This window comes from Zootoca vivipara, chromosome 8, assembly GCF_963506605.1.
Source record: "Zootoca vivipara chromosome 8, rZooViv1.1, whole genome shotgun sequence".
Taxonomy (NCBI): Eukaryota; Metazoa; Chordata; class Lepidosauria; order Squamata; family Lacertidae; genus Zootoca; species Zootoca vivipara.
Genome location: NC_083283.1, coordinates 86,501,920 through 86,518,932, shown reverse-complemented (window position 1 = coordinate 86,518,932; position 17,013 = coordinate 86,501,920). Strand labels below are relative to the sequence as shown.

At 40.2% G+C, this 17,013-nt stretch overlaps 1 protein-coding gene across 4 annotated transcripts in view; it reads right to left on the bottom strand.

Moving 5' to 3' along the window:
• KIZ (kizuna centrosomal protein) overlaps window positions 1–17,013 on the bottom strand; it is a 64,418-nt gene continuing 47,405 nt past the window's right edge. For all 4 annotated transcript variants that reach the window (XM_035101284.2, XM_035101282.2, XM_035101283.2 and 1 more), the window contains 3 exons: window positions 11,284–11,383; window positions 2,242–2,285; window positions 1–698 (listed from right to left, as the gene is read on the bottom strand). In XM_035101284.2, coding sequence (XP_034957175.1) covers window positions 595–698; window positions 2,242–2,285; window positions 11,284–11,383 — 248 coding nt within the window. In that variant the 3' untranslated portion in view covers window positions 1–594. The remainder of the gene's footprint in view (window positions 699–2,241; window positions 2,286–11,283; window positions 11,384–17,013) is intronic.

Genomic DNA, 17,013 nt, shown 5'->3' with positions numbered 1-17,013 from the left:
TACATTGTCAAGAGTGCATTTTATTAGAGTAAGACAAAGTAAATACAAAAGAAAACATTCTGTGGCTGAGTCACACATCTGAAACTTTGATTTCTGAAATAATATGGTTTATTCCTACATCCCAATGGAAAAGAGCAAAAATGTAGGGGGGGCATTAGGACAGAAACGAATAGAAATCTGGATCAGTACTGCAGGAGGGCATGGTTTCGGTCTGGATCACACACACCCTCCCATGACTGCTAATCACTTAAACATCACACAATTAGTAATTTTGTGAATAACAACAGATCTGTTTCCCCCTAAATTTGGTCCAACTGCACATTATAGGTAAGTGCATATAATTGTAGTCTGTTACCGGTAAAACTTTTTTGAAGAAAACACCCACCTGCTTTTAGTGGAAGAATCAGCAATAAAGAGGGAAGGAAAACAGTTCCCTACCCTGTTTTCCTGTTTCAAATTGATTTGTGTGCCCCCTGCCCCTTTTGTGAATTTCAAACAAGGAAAAGCATTAACTTCACCTTGGTTCTAAATCACCCCCTAGGAAAAAATTCCTTTGAGCTTTTTAGCACATGTATGTGTGGGAAATGTTGGTCCTCAATCATAGAAGTCATCAAATTCATCTTTTTGTGAGGAATGGACTTGAGGACGCAGTGCTTCTTCAATCTCAGAGTTACTGTCGTCAGAATCACCCCAGAAGGCTGCATTAGGAAAACAAAATATAGCATATAACAAATAAAAATTGCAATACAGTATCCGGTTTCTAATATGCAACTGTCATGACACAGAGGGATGATGAGAAGAACCACCTGGGGAACCTCCAAGGGAAGAAGGCAGTGGTGGGACAATGATGAGCGGTCAGAGCGAGAAGAGTAGGAAAATGTGGTGTTGGAAGCTGAGGAGGTAACAGGGTTGAGTGAATTGGGAGAGTCTGTGGCAGAGAGAAGTCCAGAATCAGGCTGAAGCTGAAGCAGGAGAGTGAGATGAGGGAGGCCAAGAGGCAGAGATGAGTCAGACGGGTGTCTCCCCCTCCTGTTGCATCGAGCTCCCTGCTGGTCTCCCAGAACGAGGAGAAGCATGAAAAGTGCAGAGGAGAGGTTGGCTTCACACAGGCACAGTCTCAGATTTTTTGGGGGGAACCCTGTTAATAATATCTGGTCCTATGAAACTGATTTTTGGTGCAGAAACTGTGGGATGGGGGGGGGCTGCTTATAATCAATTGAAGAATAAATTACTTAATTTTCATTAACATTTTCCAGTTGGGATCTGCTAGTATGGATGGCTTACACTCACAAAACTCTACCCTAACTCTAAATTCTTACTCCTACACAGTCTATTAAGGACTTTAAGATATCTGTTAGCTTCTCAACATAGCTGTTCTTGGGTGACCCACAAAAATGCCATGCATACTTCCCGCCTTTCCAGCATGTTATGACTATTGGGGCAAAGAATATCCTACTATTCAGGTGCTGGTGTATATATGGTATAGAACAAGAATGATCCTGGGCTTATGGGAAAGGGATATTGCTGTCATAGTGGAAATTTCTTCTGATGCCTGGTCAAATATTACAGTAAACTAGCCTTTCCCCAACCTGCTGTCCTCCAGATGTTTTCAACTACAGCTCTCATATCCTATAGAATTAACTGCCACAAGTGGTGATTGCCACTGGCTGCATTCAAAAGTGGGGGGTTTATATGCAGCTATTATCTATGATTTCTGTATACCAACCACTCTGGGCAAACAAATGTTGGAGGGCTGTTGCCTTCAGGTCCTGCTTACAAACTTCTCAGATCACTGGCTGACCACTGCTAGAAACAAGATGCTGGATGGACTATATCAGGCACCCCCAAACTTCGGCCCTCCAGATGTTTTGGCCTACAACTCCCATGATCCCTAGCTAACAGGACCAGTGGTCAGGGAATTTGCTACCAAGGAGTGTGGTGGAGTCTCCTTCTTCGGAGGTCTTTAAGCAGAGGCTTGACAGCCATCTGTCAGGAATGCTTTGATGGCATTTCCTGCTTGGCAGGGGGTTGGACTGGATGGCCCTTGTGGTCTCTTCCAACTCTATGATTCTATGATAATGGGGATTGTAGTACAAAACATCTGGAGGGCTGAAGTTTGGGGATGCCTGGACTATATGAACCATTTCTTAATCCATCTTGAATCTTCCCATGTTTTTACAAATCTTGCCAGCGTGGAAGGAAACCCCAATTGTTTATATTATTACAAACTCTAATACTTGCCTTTGGATTTTATTGTTGATACCATTCCCCTTTGGTTTTCATCCCTGTAAAAGATATTTTAAATGGGTTAGGAAATACATTGACATCAGTGCTTCTGTGACTATACCCAAACATACTTGGACACAGTTGTGAAACTGAGCACGCACAGAGCAAGAACACATGGATCCTTTTAAGAGGAGTGGCCACCTTGAAAACATCTTCATGTTCTGTACATATTTACCGGTACCTTTTTCTATACAAGCATTAGCTCTGAAAAACTATTTCTGCAAGTTTTCAGCATGGTTCACTTTCAATGAAGGACAGAAACCATGAAGGATGTTTATTGGCTGCAGCTTGTAACATTAGCAACACATCTTCTTTTTTCAAACCCAGAGTAGTTTTGCAATTCGTTTGTGATTTAATTATATATAGATATCTAAACATATATTTGCCATAAATATATATAAAACAATAAAATACAAACACACCATGTGACACAAGCTGATAAATGCTAAGGCAAATTGAGAAGCCAGCTTCAAAGCCCAGAAACAGGACTCACTGGGGGCAATATTAAAATGTTATGCATCTTCACTCTAATATCCATGGGAAGCCCAAACCTGTAAATAAGTTTTAAAACATATATTACACAGAAACTGCCTTCATTTTGTAGGAAACAGATTTTCTCTGAAGGCTAGTTCCACTGTAAGTATAAAAGGGCTTTAAAAATTATTCACAGTTGCCAATTTATTATCCTGAATGTCCTTGGCTAAAGACACCTGAGCTTTTAAAAAGTCAACAATCTGGATTCTAAAAGGTATTAGAATAAAATTTAATTTATCCACTATATTCCTATTCTCCAGCTTGAATATGTATTGCTAGGACTCAACAGTTGGGTTCCCATAGTCTCACCCCGTTCCTATGTAAATATTGTAGGCTTTCAGCTGCTTTTGATCTACCTTGATGCAAATACAGTCACCATTCTGTTCTGCTAAATGAATGCTCTCGTATCTTGAGCATCACAGACCCTTTTGAATCTGCCAAACAAGCTGGAATCATTTTGATCTTTTGTGTGTTGCATGCATATTGTGCTGCTGTTGCTGTGAAATAATCTCATAAGGGGCAATGATATTAGAGAATTAACTATTCTATTAAGAGTCTTGTGTTAAAGGACAAAAAAAAATGGACCTCCAATCTATTTTACTGTGGGAGATCTAATAGAGGAAAGATGGCATTTTCTGACAAAAGCTACTTACACTGGGAATACAAACATTATACATTTTTCACTGCAGTCTAGTCACCAAACCTGCATCAAAAAATTATTAATCTGTAAATTTCAAGTTTCAGATTCAAATTGCTTTGAATTGGAGGACATACAGATTTGATCTCTCTCAGTAGCACTTCTTCACAGCATGTTCTAATAAATTTTGTTTTAAAAGCTGAACTGGATAATTCTTCTGACCTTCATGCATGACTCTCTCAAGCTGCTTCCCCTGCTCTGTGGTGATTCACCCTTGCTACTGCAGCCCCTAGTCAGTGCAACACACTAGGCCTTCTCTAAGGAAAAGCTTTAATTAATAGTGGAAGAGAGAGATTGCAAGGAAGGGAGAGGTGAGAATTAACAAAATTAAAATTGGGAGTTCTGTAAAGCCATATACATTGATCTGACAAAGGCCCACCACCACTACCCAGGGGGGTCAGCACAATGTAAAACCCCTGAATCTATGACTGGCAATCCACGCACAGACTCCTGGAACTATAACATTGTCATCTCCAACACCACCAGTTGGGGGAATCTAATTCCAGCTGCTTTCCTTCCACAAGGGATCAGTGCTGTGTTGACATTTCCAGGACTACTCATCCTTTTGGTAGAGAGAGATCTCCCAGGCATAGCTGTGTGTACTGAGCCTGTGGCTGAGGATGTCTGCATAGGGAGGGGCATATAGGTTTTTCCAAAATGTACAAGTGCATTAAAAGTAGTTGAAGGAGAAAACAGGTGAGAAGCCTGCTAACAGCTAATGCTTACATTTAGAAACTAGCAAATACAATCAGGAACATCACAATCTGACACTGTGCTTGTTTCATAATTAAAGACAAGTAATTTATCCACAGAAAGAAGATGGAAAAAGGCAAATTAAAATTGAGAGAATAATATTGCAGAACTATTTCTTCTAGGTGAGTTTACTCTAAATTTAATGCAAAGCATATTTGTGAAGCACAATTCAAAGATTTTCCCCCCCACATGTCTATCTTCCAGAAAGCTCAACTTTGATGAACCTAAGTCCAATTCCTTAGGGCCAAGTTGTTGCATAAGTCTTCTCCCTGCCCCCCATCCCCCCAAAGACACTTCCAGAAAATTGGAATCTTGAAGGGAAAAGTGAAAGGGGGAACGGCTGCTCCACAAATAACCAATAGGGAAAGAGTTAGGCAACTATTCTTATAGGTCCTCTGATCATACTTCTAGTTTCCTGTGTGTTCTCTTTTTGTGGCGGGGTGGAGAGAACCCAGTGAGGAAAAGAAGCATGGAACTGCACTTAATGAGTACTTTATGTTCCACCCTCCCCAATCTGCCTCTCAAGCTGCGAATTGTATCCCAGCTTTTTCAAAGCAGTGTCTGAAGTAGTACACCCATTTTGTGTAGCTTACACATAATTTCCTGCTCCCATGAACATGTCTATTGTGAGGATGATTAAGTAGGGCAACATTTCTGCATTTTTGTCACCCTTTATTGACACTCTGCCTCCCCATCAACAAAACTCCTTTTTCTTTCCAGCTTCTGTCAGATACTGGAAGTAATCCACACTGGTAAGAAGTGCCTGAGGCAAGGAACTTCAGCAATATAAGGCAGGCATCCCCAAACTGCGGCCCTCCAGATGTTTTGGCCTACAACTACCATGATCCTTACCTAACAGGACCAGTGGTCGGGGAAGATGGGAATTGTAGTCCAAAACATCTGGAGGGCCAAAGTTTGGGGGTGCCTGATATAAGGCAATGAAGGTTCCTTCAGTACCCCTCAGCTGCACATCCCTTTTGAAGTTAAAGTTAGACAATCCCTCCTTCTCCTTGCTGCCATCATATTTTATTTGGTCCTCAGTATTCCAAGCAAGCCCTCCACATACAGTGTTAGGAACATACTATCACAGATACTACAACAAAAATCAAGTGGAAGAGGTGCAGTCTTGAAATATGTGTGTGGAATCAGGAAGGCATACAGCATGGATGACTTCAACTGCCTTCAAAGGAGCATTTCCTTCCCTGATTTTGTTCTATGTTTTCTTCAATTGACCATGATCGGGGGGGGGGGGAATAAATTACAGCTGCATATAGGACTTCCCAATTTATATTCTCTCTTTTTGTACAATACCGTTTACAGAAGAATCAGTGGAGGGCTGAGGGAGAGAGCCACAGAGAGGTGTGGGAGAAAGGGACTCGATTAGGGATGGGAATCTGTGTTTCTCCAATGTTGCTGGAATACAGCTCCCATAAACCCTGCCTACTGACCATGCCAGCTGAGGTTGATGAGAATTGTAGTCCAACAGTTTCCCTATCCTTGGACAAGACAGATGAAGGAACTTCGAGAGATATGGTCAAAGAGCTGAAACAGGAATATGCCCAAAGGAATTATTTGCATTAGTTAGCCAATAAAACAACAAACTTGGGGGGTAGGGGTGGAACCTCAGGCATAACGCCTATTGACTTCCAGGGGAGGATCATGGCAAATTAAGCATCTTTTGTCGGCAAGCTGCTGATGGAGAGGATTACATCTGATTTATGATAGCCAGACATAAGTCTTGGCTATCAAATTCACTTTAGAGAAAAGAGTTAGCACGGAAATAACTTCTGATGCTCTGGAAAGGCAGTTTTCTGTGTCAAGAGACCAAGAAACTGTCAGCTCCTGGAAACAGAGTTAAGCAACTTGTGAGCTGAGGAATCAACATCTCACCCAAAACCCATGAGATGGGCATGGGATCTGCAAAAGGTTTCCTTTCTTAATTATTTCTGAGAGAGTTATAATTTATAACTGATAGAGATGTATCTGTCTGCCAATGGAAATTTAAATTTGGGGCATGAGCTGCTTTCTGACTTCAATAAGAAGGGAAGTCAATTGTAAAAGGGCTGAAAGCAGAAAAAGGGCCTGCTTTAATGGTTTGAGTCAAAGTTTTAAATGAACAGAAGAGTTCTGTATGCTGTGATTTTTTTTCTTGATGAAAATGTTGCTTAGAAATCAAAAGTATCTCTGCCACTTGATAATTCCTCCATAGGAAAGGAATGTGTTTATTCTAATAAGAGATAAGACTGTTAAAATCTTAAGGTGGAGACAGGTGATGTAATGAGACTGAATTATTAATAAGATCAAAAACAATCAGTATGGCAAATATACCTTTGGACATTCTGCTGACTGTTAGCATCCTTTAGCAAATGTTTGATGAGCAAATAAAATTGATTAGAGCTAAGAATGATTAAATGGAAAATGGAATGAGGAATGAAAGTAAACCAGAGATGAATGAAATGGAAAGCAAAATCACACAGACACAGAGACTTTGGAGAAGAGTATGGATAAAAGATTGGCAGATCAGGAGGGTGAAATAGTCATGTTGGAGGAAACAGATGGTGAAATGGAAAAGTCCTTCACACAGGTGTTTGGAGGAATGAAACAGCCAAATGGTGGGGTTGTGATTCTGGAGGAGTAGAATGAGCCCTGGATGGAGAGATGAAGATGTGGAGAGACATCTTGATTTGGCATTGATACCGGTAGAGCTGAGTACGATTTGGAGTGAACTCAGAGGGGGAAAGAATGAAAAAAGAATGGAAGAAACATAAATGGAAGAGATAATTTTTTAGATAAGGATGGAAAACCATGGTAAACACAACAGGAAATGGGAATGGAAGATACAGAACTGGGTGCAAATTAATGGATACATAACGAGAAAAAAACTATGGAATATTATTTTAATATATGAGCACAGTGAGACTCTTACATGGACGAAATAAGAAAGATTATTGTTTAGTATGGAGGAATGGTTGTTGAAGTTATTGTAGGCAAAGTTGATATGTTGGATTAGAGAGAAACCATTGCTGACATTTGTTATACTAATAATAATTAGAGAACCACTTTTGTGTGAAAAGGAAAATGAACAAATTTGAGACATCTGGGCCTGGAGACGGAAATTATTGCTTAACAGACAGCAGAATAGTTGGATGTTATCCCAGAGTGAATGTTTTGAATAATTTATTTTATGTAGCTAACAGACAGAATACATCCTTTTATTTATCTTTCTTCTTTTCTTTTCTTTTTTAGTCTCCTCCCTTGGGGACCAAGGATTATACTCATATGAAGATGATGGTTAGTTCGTGGAAGGACCCTGAGTGAGAGGCAAGGAAGAGAAGATATCAGGTGAGAGCTGGGAGGGTCCACTACTTTCTGTGAGTGACAAGGGTTAAGAGCTACCTTTGGGGGTAGGTTCTGTGTTTTCTTCTCTCTTTCCTTCTCTGTTTCTGTTTTTTATTTAGATGAGTTTATTTTATCGTATTGTATTACGAAAAAGCTATCATAAAATCGTATTTAAAAAATCGTATTTAAATGCCTAATGGGCATCATATATAAAATTAAACACAATATTTCAATAGGCACACTCCTAAGTTTTGTGATATATCCATGCACAAAATACTCCTTCCCCTATCCAAACAATTACAATAGGGAAGAATGAAATAAAGTGCTACCATGATTGTACTGAACAATTTACATCTGGTTTAAAAAGAGACTAAGAATTAAAGCTGTTGAAATTTAGCAAAGAAAGAGTGACCCCCAATGGCCATTATGGTTGTCTGCAAAGAATGAGCCAAGGCACTTATTAGAGGCACATTCATTGCATAGATGTCTTAAACATTACAATTTGAAGTCATTAACACAAACAACCATCACTGATAACCAGTGATTTAGTCAAGTGAAAAACGTTTTTTAAATTAGCTTCTGTTTAAGGAGTAAATTTGAAATCCAACTTAATGGCTTACTTCTGGAATCCAACTTAAAGTCAACAGTGGACATTATTTTACAAGTGGAATATATCAGCATTTGGGTCCCTAATTTAGCTTTAACCATCAAATGTTGCAAAGCAAAGTAGCCAAAAGAAAAAGGCATTGCATCTAGCCTAAAACTGCAACAATAGAATGCTACTGACCTCCACTAGCTGACTATATTGCTACAGAATTACAAAATGCCACACACATTGCACGGCAGCCATGGGTTTAGAGATTAAAACGCTAATAATACCCATTCTGCAAAAGAATTATTTTGATTCCTTTGAGAATATATAATCCGTCAATTAACAAATTCTCACCTCAGTTTAAATGTATTTGTATCAAGCTGCAGAAATCTTGTGAGAAAGTGATTTTAAGCTAGGATACAAGGGGTAATATTTGCTGGAGAAGAGGAAGCCGTGGCAGTGGCATGCACCTCCAAACAAAAGGGAACAAGTGGCCTTCAGTCGGAGAGCAGCTTCCTATTAAGACTCACTCCTTCGTACATTATGCCTTTCATCCCCACTCAACCACAAAATGATTTTGCTGTAGGACACACAATGGTGGAAAAAGATTTACATTGAAAGAATCTTTAATAATAAACTGTTGCAGGCCTGCCTACTTCCCCCATGATTTATAATACAATAAACATTGGATTCTATTAAGTCTCATGCACCGAAGTTGCACTGAAAAAAGAAAAGCGAATATGAAAGCACTCAATTCTTCCCATCTCCAGTGCCATAATAGTGAGATGAGCATGGATAAATGTGCTAAGAGTATCTCTTTGCATCTTTTATAGCTTGTGTGTATTAATCTGTAAAGCTTATTAAGAAAGTCATTGCTATGCAAAGCAGCACCCAATCTCTTTCTCCTGCTTTTCAACAGAGTGCAGTGTTTAGCCAATAGGGCTCGCCCGCTGCCCCTCATTCTGCATTCATAACATGCAACATTTGCACAATGTATCTCTCAAAGACTACTGAATAGAAAGCCTTAATACTCATGTAAACAACTGCAAACCAATTACTTAATGAATCAGGCCCACGCATAATGAGGTGCCAGACAAAGAGCTATAAATGCATTTTTGCGCCCAAGCCTCTGCTTTAAAGTAAAATCCCTCAGCTGTAGTTTGGGCTTAACTAGCACATCACAATTATTGTCTGTAGGACATCAGAGGAAACCTTTTTTATTATTATTTAGGTCCATCAGGGTATTTTTCGAGGCCACTCATCAGCTCAGTGACTAAAAACTGCGAAAGGGGTGGGGGTGGGGAAGTACCACAGTGGTACTAGACTGTTATGTTTATTTTCAAGTACTGAGTTTCGAGACCACTTGTAAAAGCAATAAAGCGCAAGAAGTGAGTACAATAAGTGGAATCCTTAGACATCAGCCTCTAAGAAATTTCATTGTGTCCCAACTGCAAATAAGCACCTGAGCAATTTCCCATTCTTTTACACTTTATTCCTACATTGTGTTTGTAAACATATTTCTAAGACAGATGTCAAGTGTGAAGCTATAAGTGTTACTAACTGATTGGGTTTTGAAAAGTATTTTATGGCCAAGTTATTGAGGAGGCTAAAATGCACACTATTCTTAAAAAACAAACAAAAAACCTAATAATTCATACTGTACTAGAAATAGTATTTTCTCCTGAGATCAAAGATATAAAATCATATGATGCCATAAATGCTTCCCAAAAATCTTTCTGCCATGCACACAAATTTACAGAAATAACATTGATACTCCGGAATCTGCATTGTATGGGCAGCATTTCAGAAATGCTAGAAACTGCTGACACATATTATAATGCAAAACATCCCTTCTTGAAAACGTTCCTGTTGTTTACACATTTGCTTTTTCTTTCTACACAAGAAATAACAATTGAAAACTATTTTAATTTTCTGGGCAACAAATATTACTTTTGCAGAATATCATTACCTCAAATAACAATTACTTTAGGAAAAGAAAATGTTAACAAATATACCTCAACAAATATATTTTAAAGATACTACTTTCCAACCCCCAACTCCTGAAAATCAGACATAAAATACATTTTCTATTACATTTTGTAATGTATTATAATGCTATTTATACATTATACTGGCCAGTTACTTTTGCTCCAAGGCCAGTTCTTCTCAATGAGAAATTCTAAGAACCTTAAAAGATAAAACAAAATATATCTTCAAGAATATTTTAAAGCAGTGAAAAGCATTCTCCCCCTGTGTGTGCAAACATACACATATATATCAGGTATTGTAAAGGGGTGTTTCCAAGAAGGGAGAAACAAAGAGAACCAAGCAATGGAAGTGTTTTAACAAATAATTATGTAACAATCTAAAGCCAATGTAAAATTCCACAATTGTTTACCATGCTTCATTTGCTCTTATTGCTTGATTGCTAGTCATTTGATTCATGCTAACAGAAAAAGTAACAAAACATTACTTAAAGCATAGCTGTCAAGTTTTCCCTTTTCTCGCGAGGAAGCCTATTCAGCATAAGGGAATTTCCCTTAAAAAAGGGAGAACTTGACAGCTATGTTAAAGAATAGAAAAAAACAAGGACATTAATTTAAATGTTCTCAATTTGGAAATACAAAAGAAGAAAGTAACAAATAATCTAGTATCAAATACTTCTTTTACAAAGATGCAAAAATATGTATTGAACTGAAGCTCATTTACATCTCAACTACACCCAGAAGATGACACACCACTTTATTTCTTCAAGACTTTGTTTTACGTCTGCCCTTTTCCTGACAACTTCCATTGTTTGGTCTCTAAGTAGTCCTACTGAGAGCAGCTGTACACGCTAATTTGTGGTTCACTGAGATGTCAATTGAGTCTTAAAATGAGAAAACAACAGCTGCAAAACAATACCTGGCTTTAATGCAAATATTTTGTAAGGTATACAATTTTTTAAGTTGTTGTAGTGAAACACAAATCTGAACCATAGGCCATCCATCAAAATATTATTGCCAGTGCTTCATTAACTTTCTAGAGGCATTTTATCACTAGGCTGAAACTATTCAGGAAGGAAAGCTTTTAATGACTTTACCTTGACAAAGGGCTTCTTCTTTCCAGAGATGAAACACTGGGTTCTGAACTGGTTCCATTGCTTTTCTGTTCCTTTAAACTACTGCTGTCAATATTCAAAGCTATAAGGGAGATAGATACCAAAAACCTTTAATTAGTTGCTAGCTAAATTAAATTAAGAGTAGCCGCACACAGTAACTTCTGACCTGCAGAAGCTAGTGGAAACAGATACTATATAGGCAACAGAAGGAAATGTATTTTGCGTTATATATTTTGCAAAATATGGTAAGTAATAATCTTCCATGAACAACAAAAACATCTCTTTCATCAACTCATATCTTGAAACACCTTATAGGACATTTTTGGCTTTAGTTCCATCAAATTATTGGAACAAAACTACTGTATCACAGTTTCAAACATCTGACAAGTTATACTGCCCTTGTATTTTATGCTTCCTGTCCTGTTCAGTGTGGTTTGCTCTATCCATACTGTTTGTAGTTCACAATTGTCTCCACCTCCTGGTCTTAATATGAACTTTTTTTAAAAAAAACAATTCTGTGAATTTCTCAAGCTCACAGTCACTCTCTTTAAAATAACTTTCAGGTGACAAGGCTAGGCACAAATATGCTACTAATCTGGGCTGTTAGTGTGGCATGTGAAAATGCAGTCATTTGCTGAACTACAACTCCCATCACTGACCATTGAGTCCAACAACATCTGGAAGGCCAAAGGTTTCTCATTCCTATCTGGATCAGCACACAGGCAACAAGTGTTTTGGCCATCCTGAACCTGTTTCTGGATATAATTTTCCTTTTGGGAATAATAATAGCATTTATATGGAATTTTTCATACAGCAGACAGATAATTAGGGGCCATCATGATGTTGTCGTTCCAACTATTGTAATATTAAACACTATCAAGCATCCATTGAGAAGACACCTGAAGATCATAAACCTAGGCAAATATCCCAGGAAGCAAGTCCCACTCTACTCACTATGGAACAAACATTCAGAGAATCAGTTTACAGTAAACAAAATTTACCAAAAAAATCAAAAAAACCACACACACACACACAAATCAAAATACAAATTAATGGAACAATGGGTTGGATCCAGAGTTGCAGTGAGTGGGAGTCCATGAACTCCATGGGTGGAAGCAGGTTTTCCAGATTCATCTTCTCCCTCACCCTGCAGTCTCTACAAACCTCCTCTGGGGGTTGGGGTTGGGAGACCCTTCAAAACAGAGTGGGAAGTGGTGTTGCAGTGTTAAATGTCAAGAATGGGAGCCTCCAAAGGATCAAACTCATTTCCATTCATAGAAGGACTCTTCCATTCATGAACTGGCAAGTCTAGATCCAACCCAATGGACAGAATATATTTAAAATACTTCTTTTTCCACCCTTTTATTGTCTTGGTCCAATGCAAACATCTATGCTCACATGAAAGTCTAGCTTTGCTTGTTCCATACAACACAGCACAGCACATGCACACACACACGCGCACACACACAGTATACATAAAATCATGTATGGAATGAATTCATTTGTCATTGTCTGCTTGAGACCTTGAGATCCATTTCCAGGTTGATAAATACTGATCTAGATGAACCAGCTGGACTGATTCAGTATAGGGCAGCTTCACAGGTTTATCTCAATTTCTTCCCCACCTTTTTCCAAGGGCTCAAACAGTTAAGAAGAGTTTAAGGCTGCAATCCTAAATACAATTGTTAAGGTGACAACTGTGTGGAACTTACTTCTGATTCAACAAGCATAGGATTGAGCTTCATAAAAAAAACCTACAAGACCAAAAGTACAGCCAAATAACGGTATATATAATGGATGATACCCTACATTAGTGAGCAAACCCACTGCCATCCATTGTAGAAAGGTGGGGCCTGCCTTCATGGGCGTAGCCAGGATTTATTGGGGGGGCAGGCCCAAGTTATCTGTGACGCAATTGATCAGTTAGTTAAGTATTTCTATTGTTTTACTTGATGGGGGGACAGCGGCCTCCCCTGCCCCGCCCTGGCTACGCCCATGCCTGCCTTGAACAAATTCTCATCCTCTTCCGAAGGCTGGTCTCAAGGAAGCTATCAGAAGTAGGTCAGCAATAACTCACAAGGTGTCACTGAAGTTAACTCTTTATTCAAAGAAGCAAAACAGCTCAGGTCCAGTGAGCACAGCAACTTGTTCAGTAGATCTTGCCTCAATGAGGCTAAAGGTCCCCACCTTCCCACCACTCTCTAAGGCTCCTCCTCCCTTGGTTCCTTCCCAGGCAACCATAGGCGCCTTCATCTTGCCTGTCTTTCCTCTGCCCTCTTCATACCTCTTTGGGTTCTGGGAGACCGGGAGCTGGCTGCAGCAGGACAGAAAGGCTTCTTCAGCAGCCTGCCTCATTGCTGCCTCTTGCCCCCTCCTCTCCAGTCTCTGCTTCTGCCTGTGATTCTTGACTGCTCATTGCCAGAAATTCTTCCTGCTCACTAATTCCTGTTACCTCTTCAGCTTCCAACACCTCCTCCTCCCAGTCTGCTCCCTCTTCTCCCTCTGATCACTCACCATCATCCCACCACCTCTCCCCTGGCTCTGAGCCTTCTTCCCCTGGGGGTTTCCTAGCTGATGCCTCCCACCACTCCTCTGCATCCAGCCAGTCCATAACAGCTGGGCTTGCTTATACATATTCTGGGCTCAGCCAGGCAGAATTAGAAGCATAAGCTCTGGTGCAAGTGTCCTTGGTTTGGCCTGGTTTACATGCCACGTTAAACCACAGTTTAAAATGCACAAGCGCTTTTGCTTCCCCCTGCTCCTGACTGTGCCACATGGAGGAAGGCATAAGGCAGCAACAAGCCAGACCAGGGGTCAGCAAACTTTTTCACTGTCCCTCAGACCTGGGGGGGGGGGGGGAGACTATATTTTGAAGGGGGGGGAATGAATGAATTCCTATGCCCCACAAATAACCCAGAGATGCATTTTAAATAAAATGACACGTTCTACTCATGTAAAAACACACTGATTCCCGGACCATCCGTGGGCCGGATTTAGAAGGCAATTGGGCCAGATCCAGCCCTCGGGCCTTAGTTTGCCTACGCATAAGCCAGACCTTGTCACTACGTGGGAAACCACAAGCCATAACCAATGTTCCTTATGGCTTTCTGCTCCTGGTTTGGCTGGAAAGAAACAAATCGGGTCCTGTATGACCCTGGGTTCGCACATAACAATAAATCAGATTCAGGCTTGTTCCTAACTTTATTCTCCTGTGCTACACAACCAGAGACAGAGAAGGAGCAGGGCACTCATGCTTCAAATGTGGTTTAATATTACTTGTGAACCAACTAAATAACTGAATAAGAGGTCTAGAGAATGGAATTTGGTCTTGCAAATAAAAAACTGCAACTGTTAGCCATCAGAACACCTCTAAACCTAGTCTCAGAAGCCCAAGGCTCTCCTGTTGCTCTAACTTGATAAGCAGGGAGGCAGCCCCAAATATGTTTCTTCTTTCATACTGAAATGTGTCCCTCATGCCTTCAGATGCCTCTCATCCTTGGCATGGATCAGTTATTGAGCTGCCAATACCGGTATATATAATGGCATGGTGAGGACTGGGGTGCTTAATGTGGAACTCAGGCAATGACTGGTTTTAGTTGTTTAACGCTGCAGTTTCATTAGTACTAGAATTTGCAGTTGAACAAGATTAATGTTCAGGGGTGGTGCATCTCATTTCGCTGCTTGAGAGTAAACAGGAAGTGCAACCTTGCCCTCCCACCACCACCTACCTGTTCCTGCAACCAATGCCTGCCTTGCCAAATCTGCTGCTGGCAGAGACGCCACCAACAGTGCCTATTTCAGGCATGTTCATGCCAATTTTGGGCGAGAGCTTGCTCAAATTTGTGTGAGATCCTGTACGCTGCACAAGATCTCACACAATTTCAGGTGAGATCTTGACCCAAATGGATGTGATCTTGCTAAAAAATTGGCACCGCAGGCAGAAGTGGCAAGGCACCCATGGGTGTGCCATCTGCAGGGCTTCTGTCACCTGAGGCAGCAGCCTCACCCTGCCTAATGACTGGGCCAGCTCTGCTAACGTCATAGCAATGAGACGATTCAGCTTATAATATCATAGTCATATGGATGGAAGAGATTTCATAAGAGGGGGTTTCGTGGAGATCTGATGAGGGTGGAAGGAGGAGCTCCATGTATCGCTCTGATTCACTCCCTCAGCAAAGGAGGTTTGGGTTGTTCTGCCACTATGATGTCTTACTGCTTATTTTAGTATGCTGCTCTAGGAACCTTTTGGCTAAAAAGGGGGTTAAAGTGCTTCAAATCAATGCAAGAACATAAGCCCAAGTGCCATAAAGTGTTTGAGTAGAAACTTTAGGACTACAATTTAGTCAAAGCTAAAGCCCCATTGATTTCAGTGGTGACAGCTACGGTAACTACATGCTTAGCTCCACTGGAATTGGGGGATCTAAAAATGCTGAACTTAGGCTAAATTCTGCCCCAGTTCAACAATATATTCTGAAGATAAGAAAAATAATTCTCAAAGAGTTACCTCATTCATCCAAGGGCAAATAATGTCTCTAGAACATATAGTACAGCGTCCAAAATAACCCTATGGTACTAAGGGCTACATCTGAACATAGATTTTATTTCACTGAACCTAACATCTGAACCACTGTTACCTATCTGAACAGACTCAAATGTGTGTTTGTTTGCATATGGTCAGTTTAACTATCCCAGTGTCTGTAATGTTTTCACTATTTTAAATTCATTTTTATGCCAGTTTTCTAAAAGAAAGGCAACAAAGGAACTGCAAAAATGTTAATGCAACAGGTGTGCCCCTGAGTCAGCCAGACCTAGGACTCACTTTCAGCTCAACAAAGCACACTTTAAAAAGCTTATCTTTACAATCATCTAGATCTCCATCCCAGTTACTGCCTTGAGCAAATATTTCCCCAAACCCACTATGATCACTGATTTGACATATCTCATACAAGAAAGCATTTTATATCGTCCTAAACATTAATCATTGGGTTATGTGTTGCTTCACTAATGAATAGGAAAGTAAAGTTATATGTTACTTTTCTGGGCGAAATCATGCGATTATTCTTTGTACCATGCAGAGACAGCCAACCTCCAATCATTATTTGTATAGGCATTTGATGTTAAGCAATGCAAGCCTAGGTTCTACTGCTACAAATTAGTATTTCAATCATTTGAATGCTCATGATCAAGAAGTCTCCTTTAAAACAGAGTTAATCAGCCTGAGCTCCCATAGAGCTCTAAAGTCTAAACTTTGGAGTAAACAGTTTGAGAGCAAACTGCATAGTGAACCTTAAAATAGGCAGACTATAAAAGTGGAGAAACCATGCGTTTTGCACAAAGTTCCTCAAAGCCATCCATGCAGGATTTTAATGCTACTTATTAAAGATTCCTACAGTTGTTGTTTAGTCGTTTAGTCGTGTCCGACTCTTCATGACCCCATGGACCATAGCACGCCAGGCACTCCTGTCTTGCACTGCCTCCCGTAGTTTGGTCAAACTCATGTTGGTAGCTTCGAGAACACTGTCCAACCATCTCATCCTCTGTCGTCCCCTTCTCCTTGTGCCCTCCATCTTTCCCAACATCAGGGTCCTTTCTCTTCTCATGAGGTGGCCAAAGTATTGGAGCCTCAGCTTCACGATCTGTCCTTCCAGCGAGCACTCGGGGCTGATTTCCTTCAGAATGGATAGGTTTGATCTTCTTGCAGTCCATGGGACT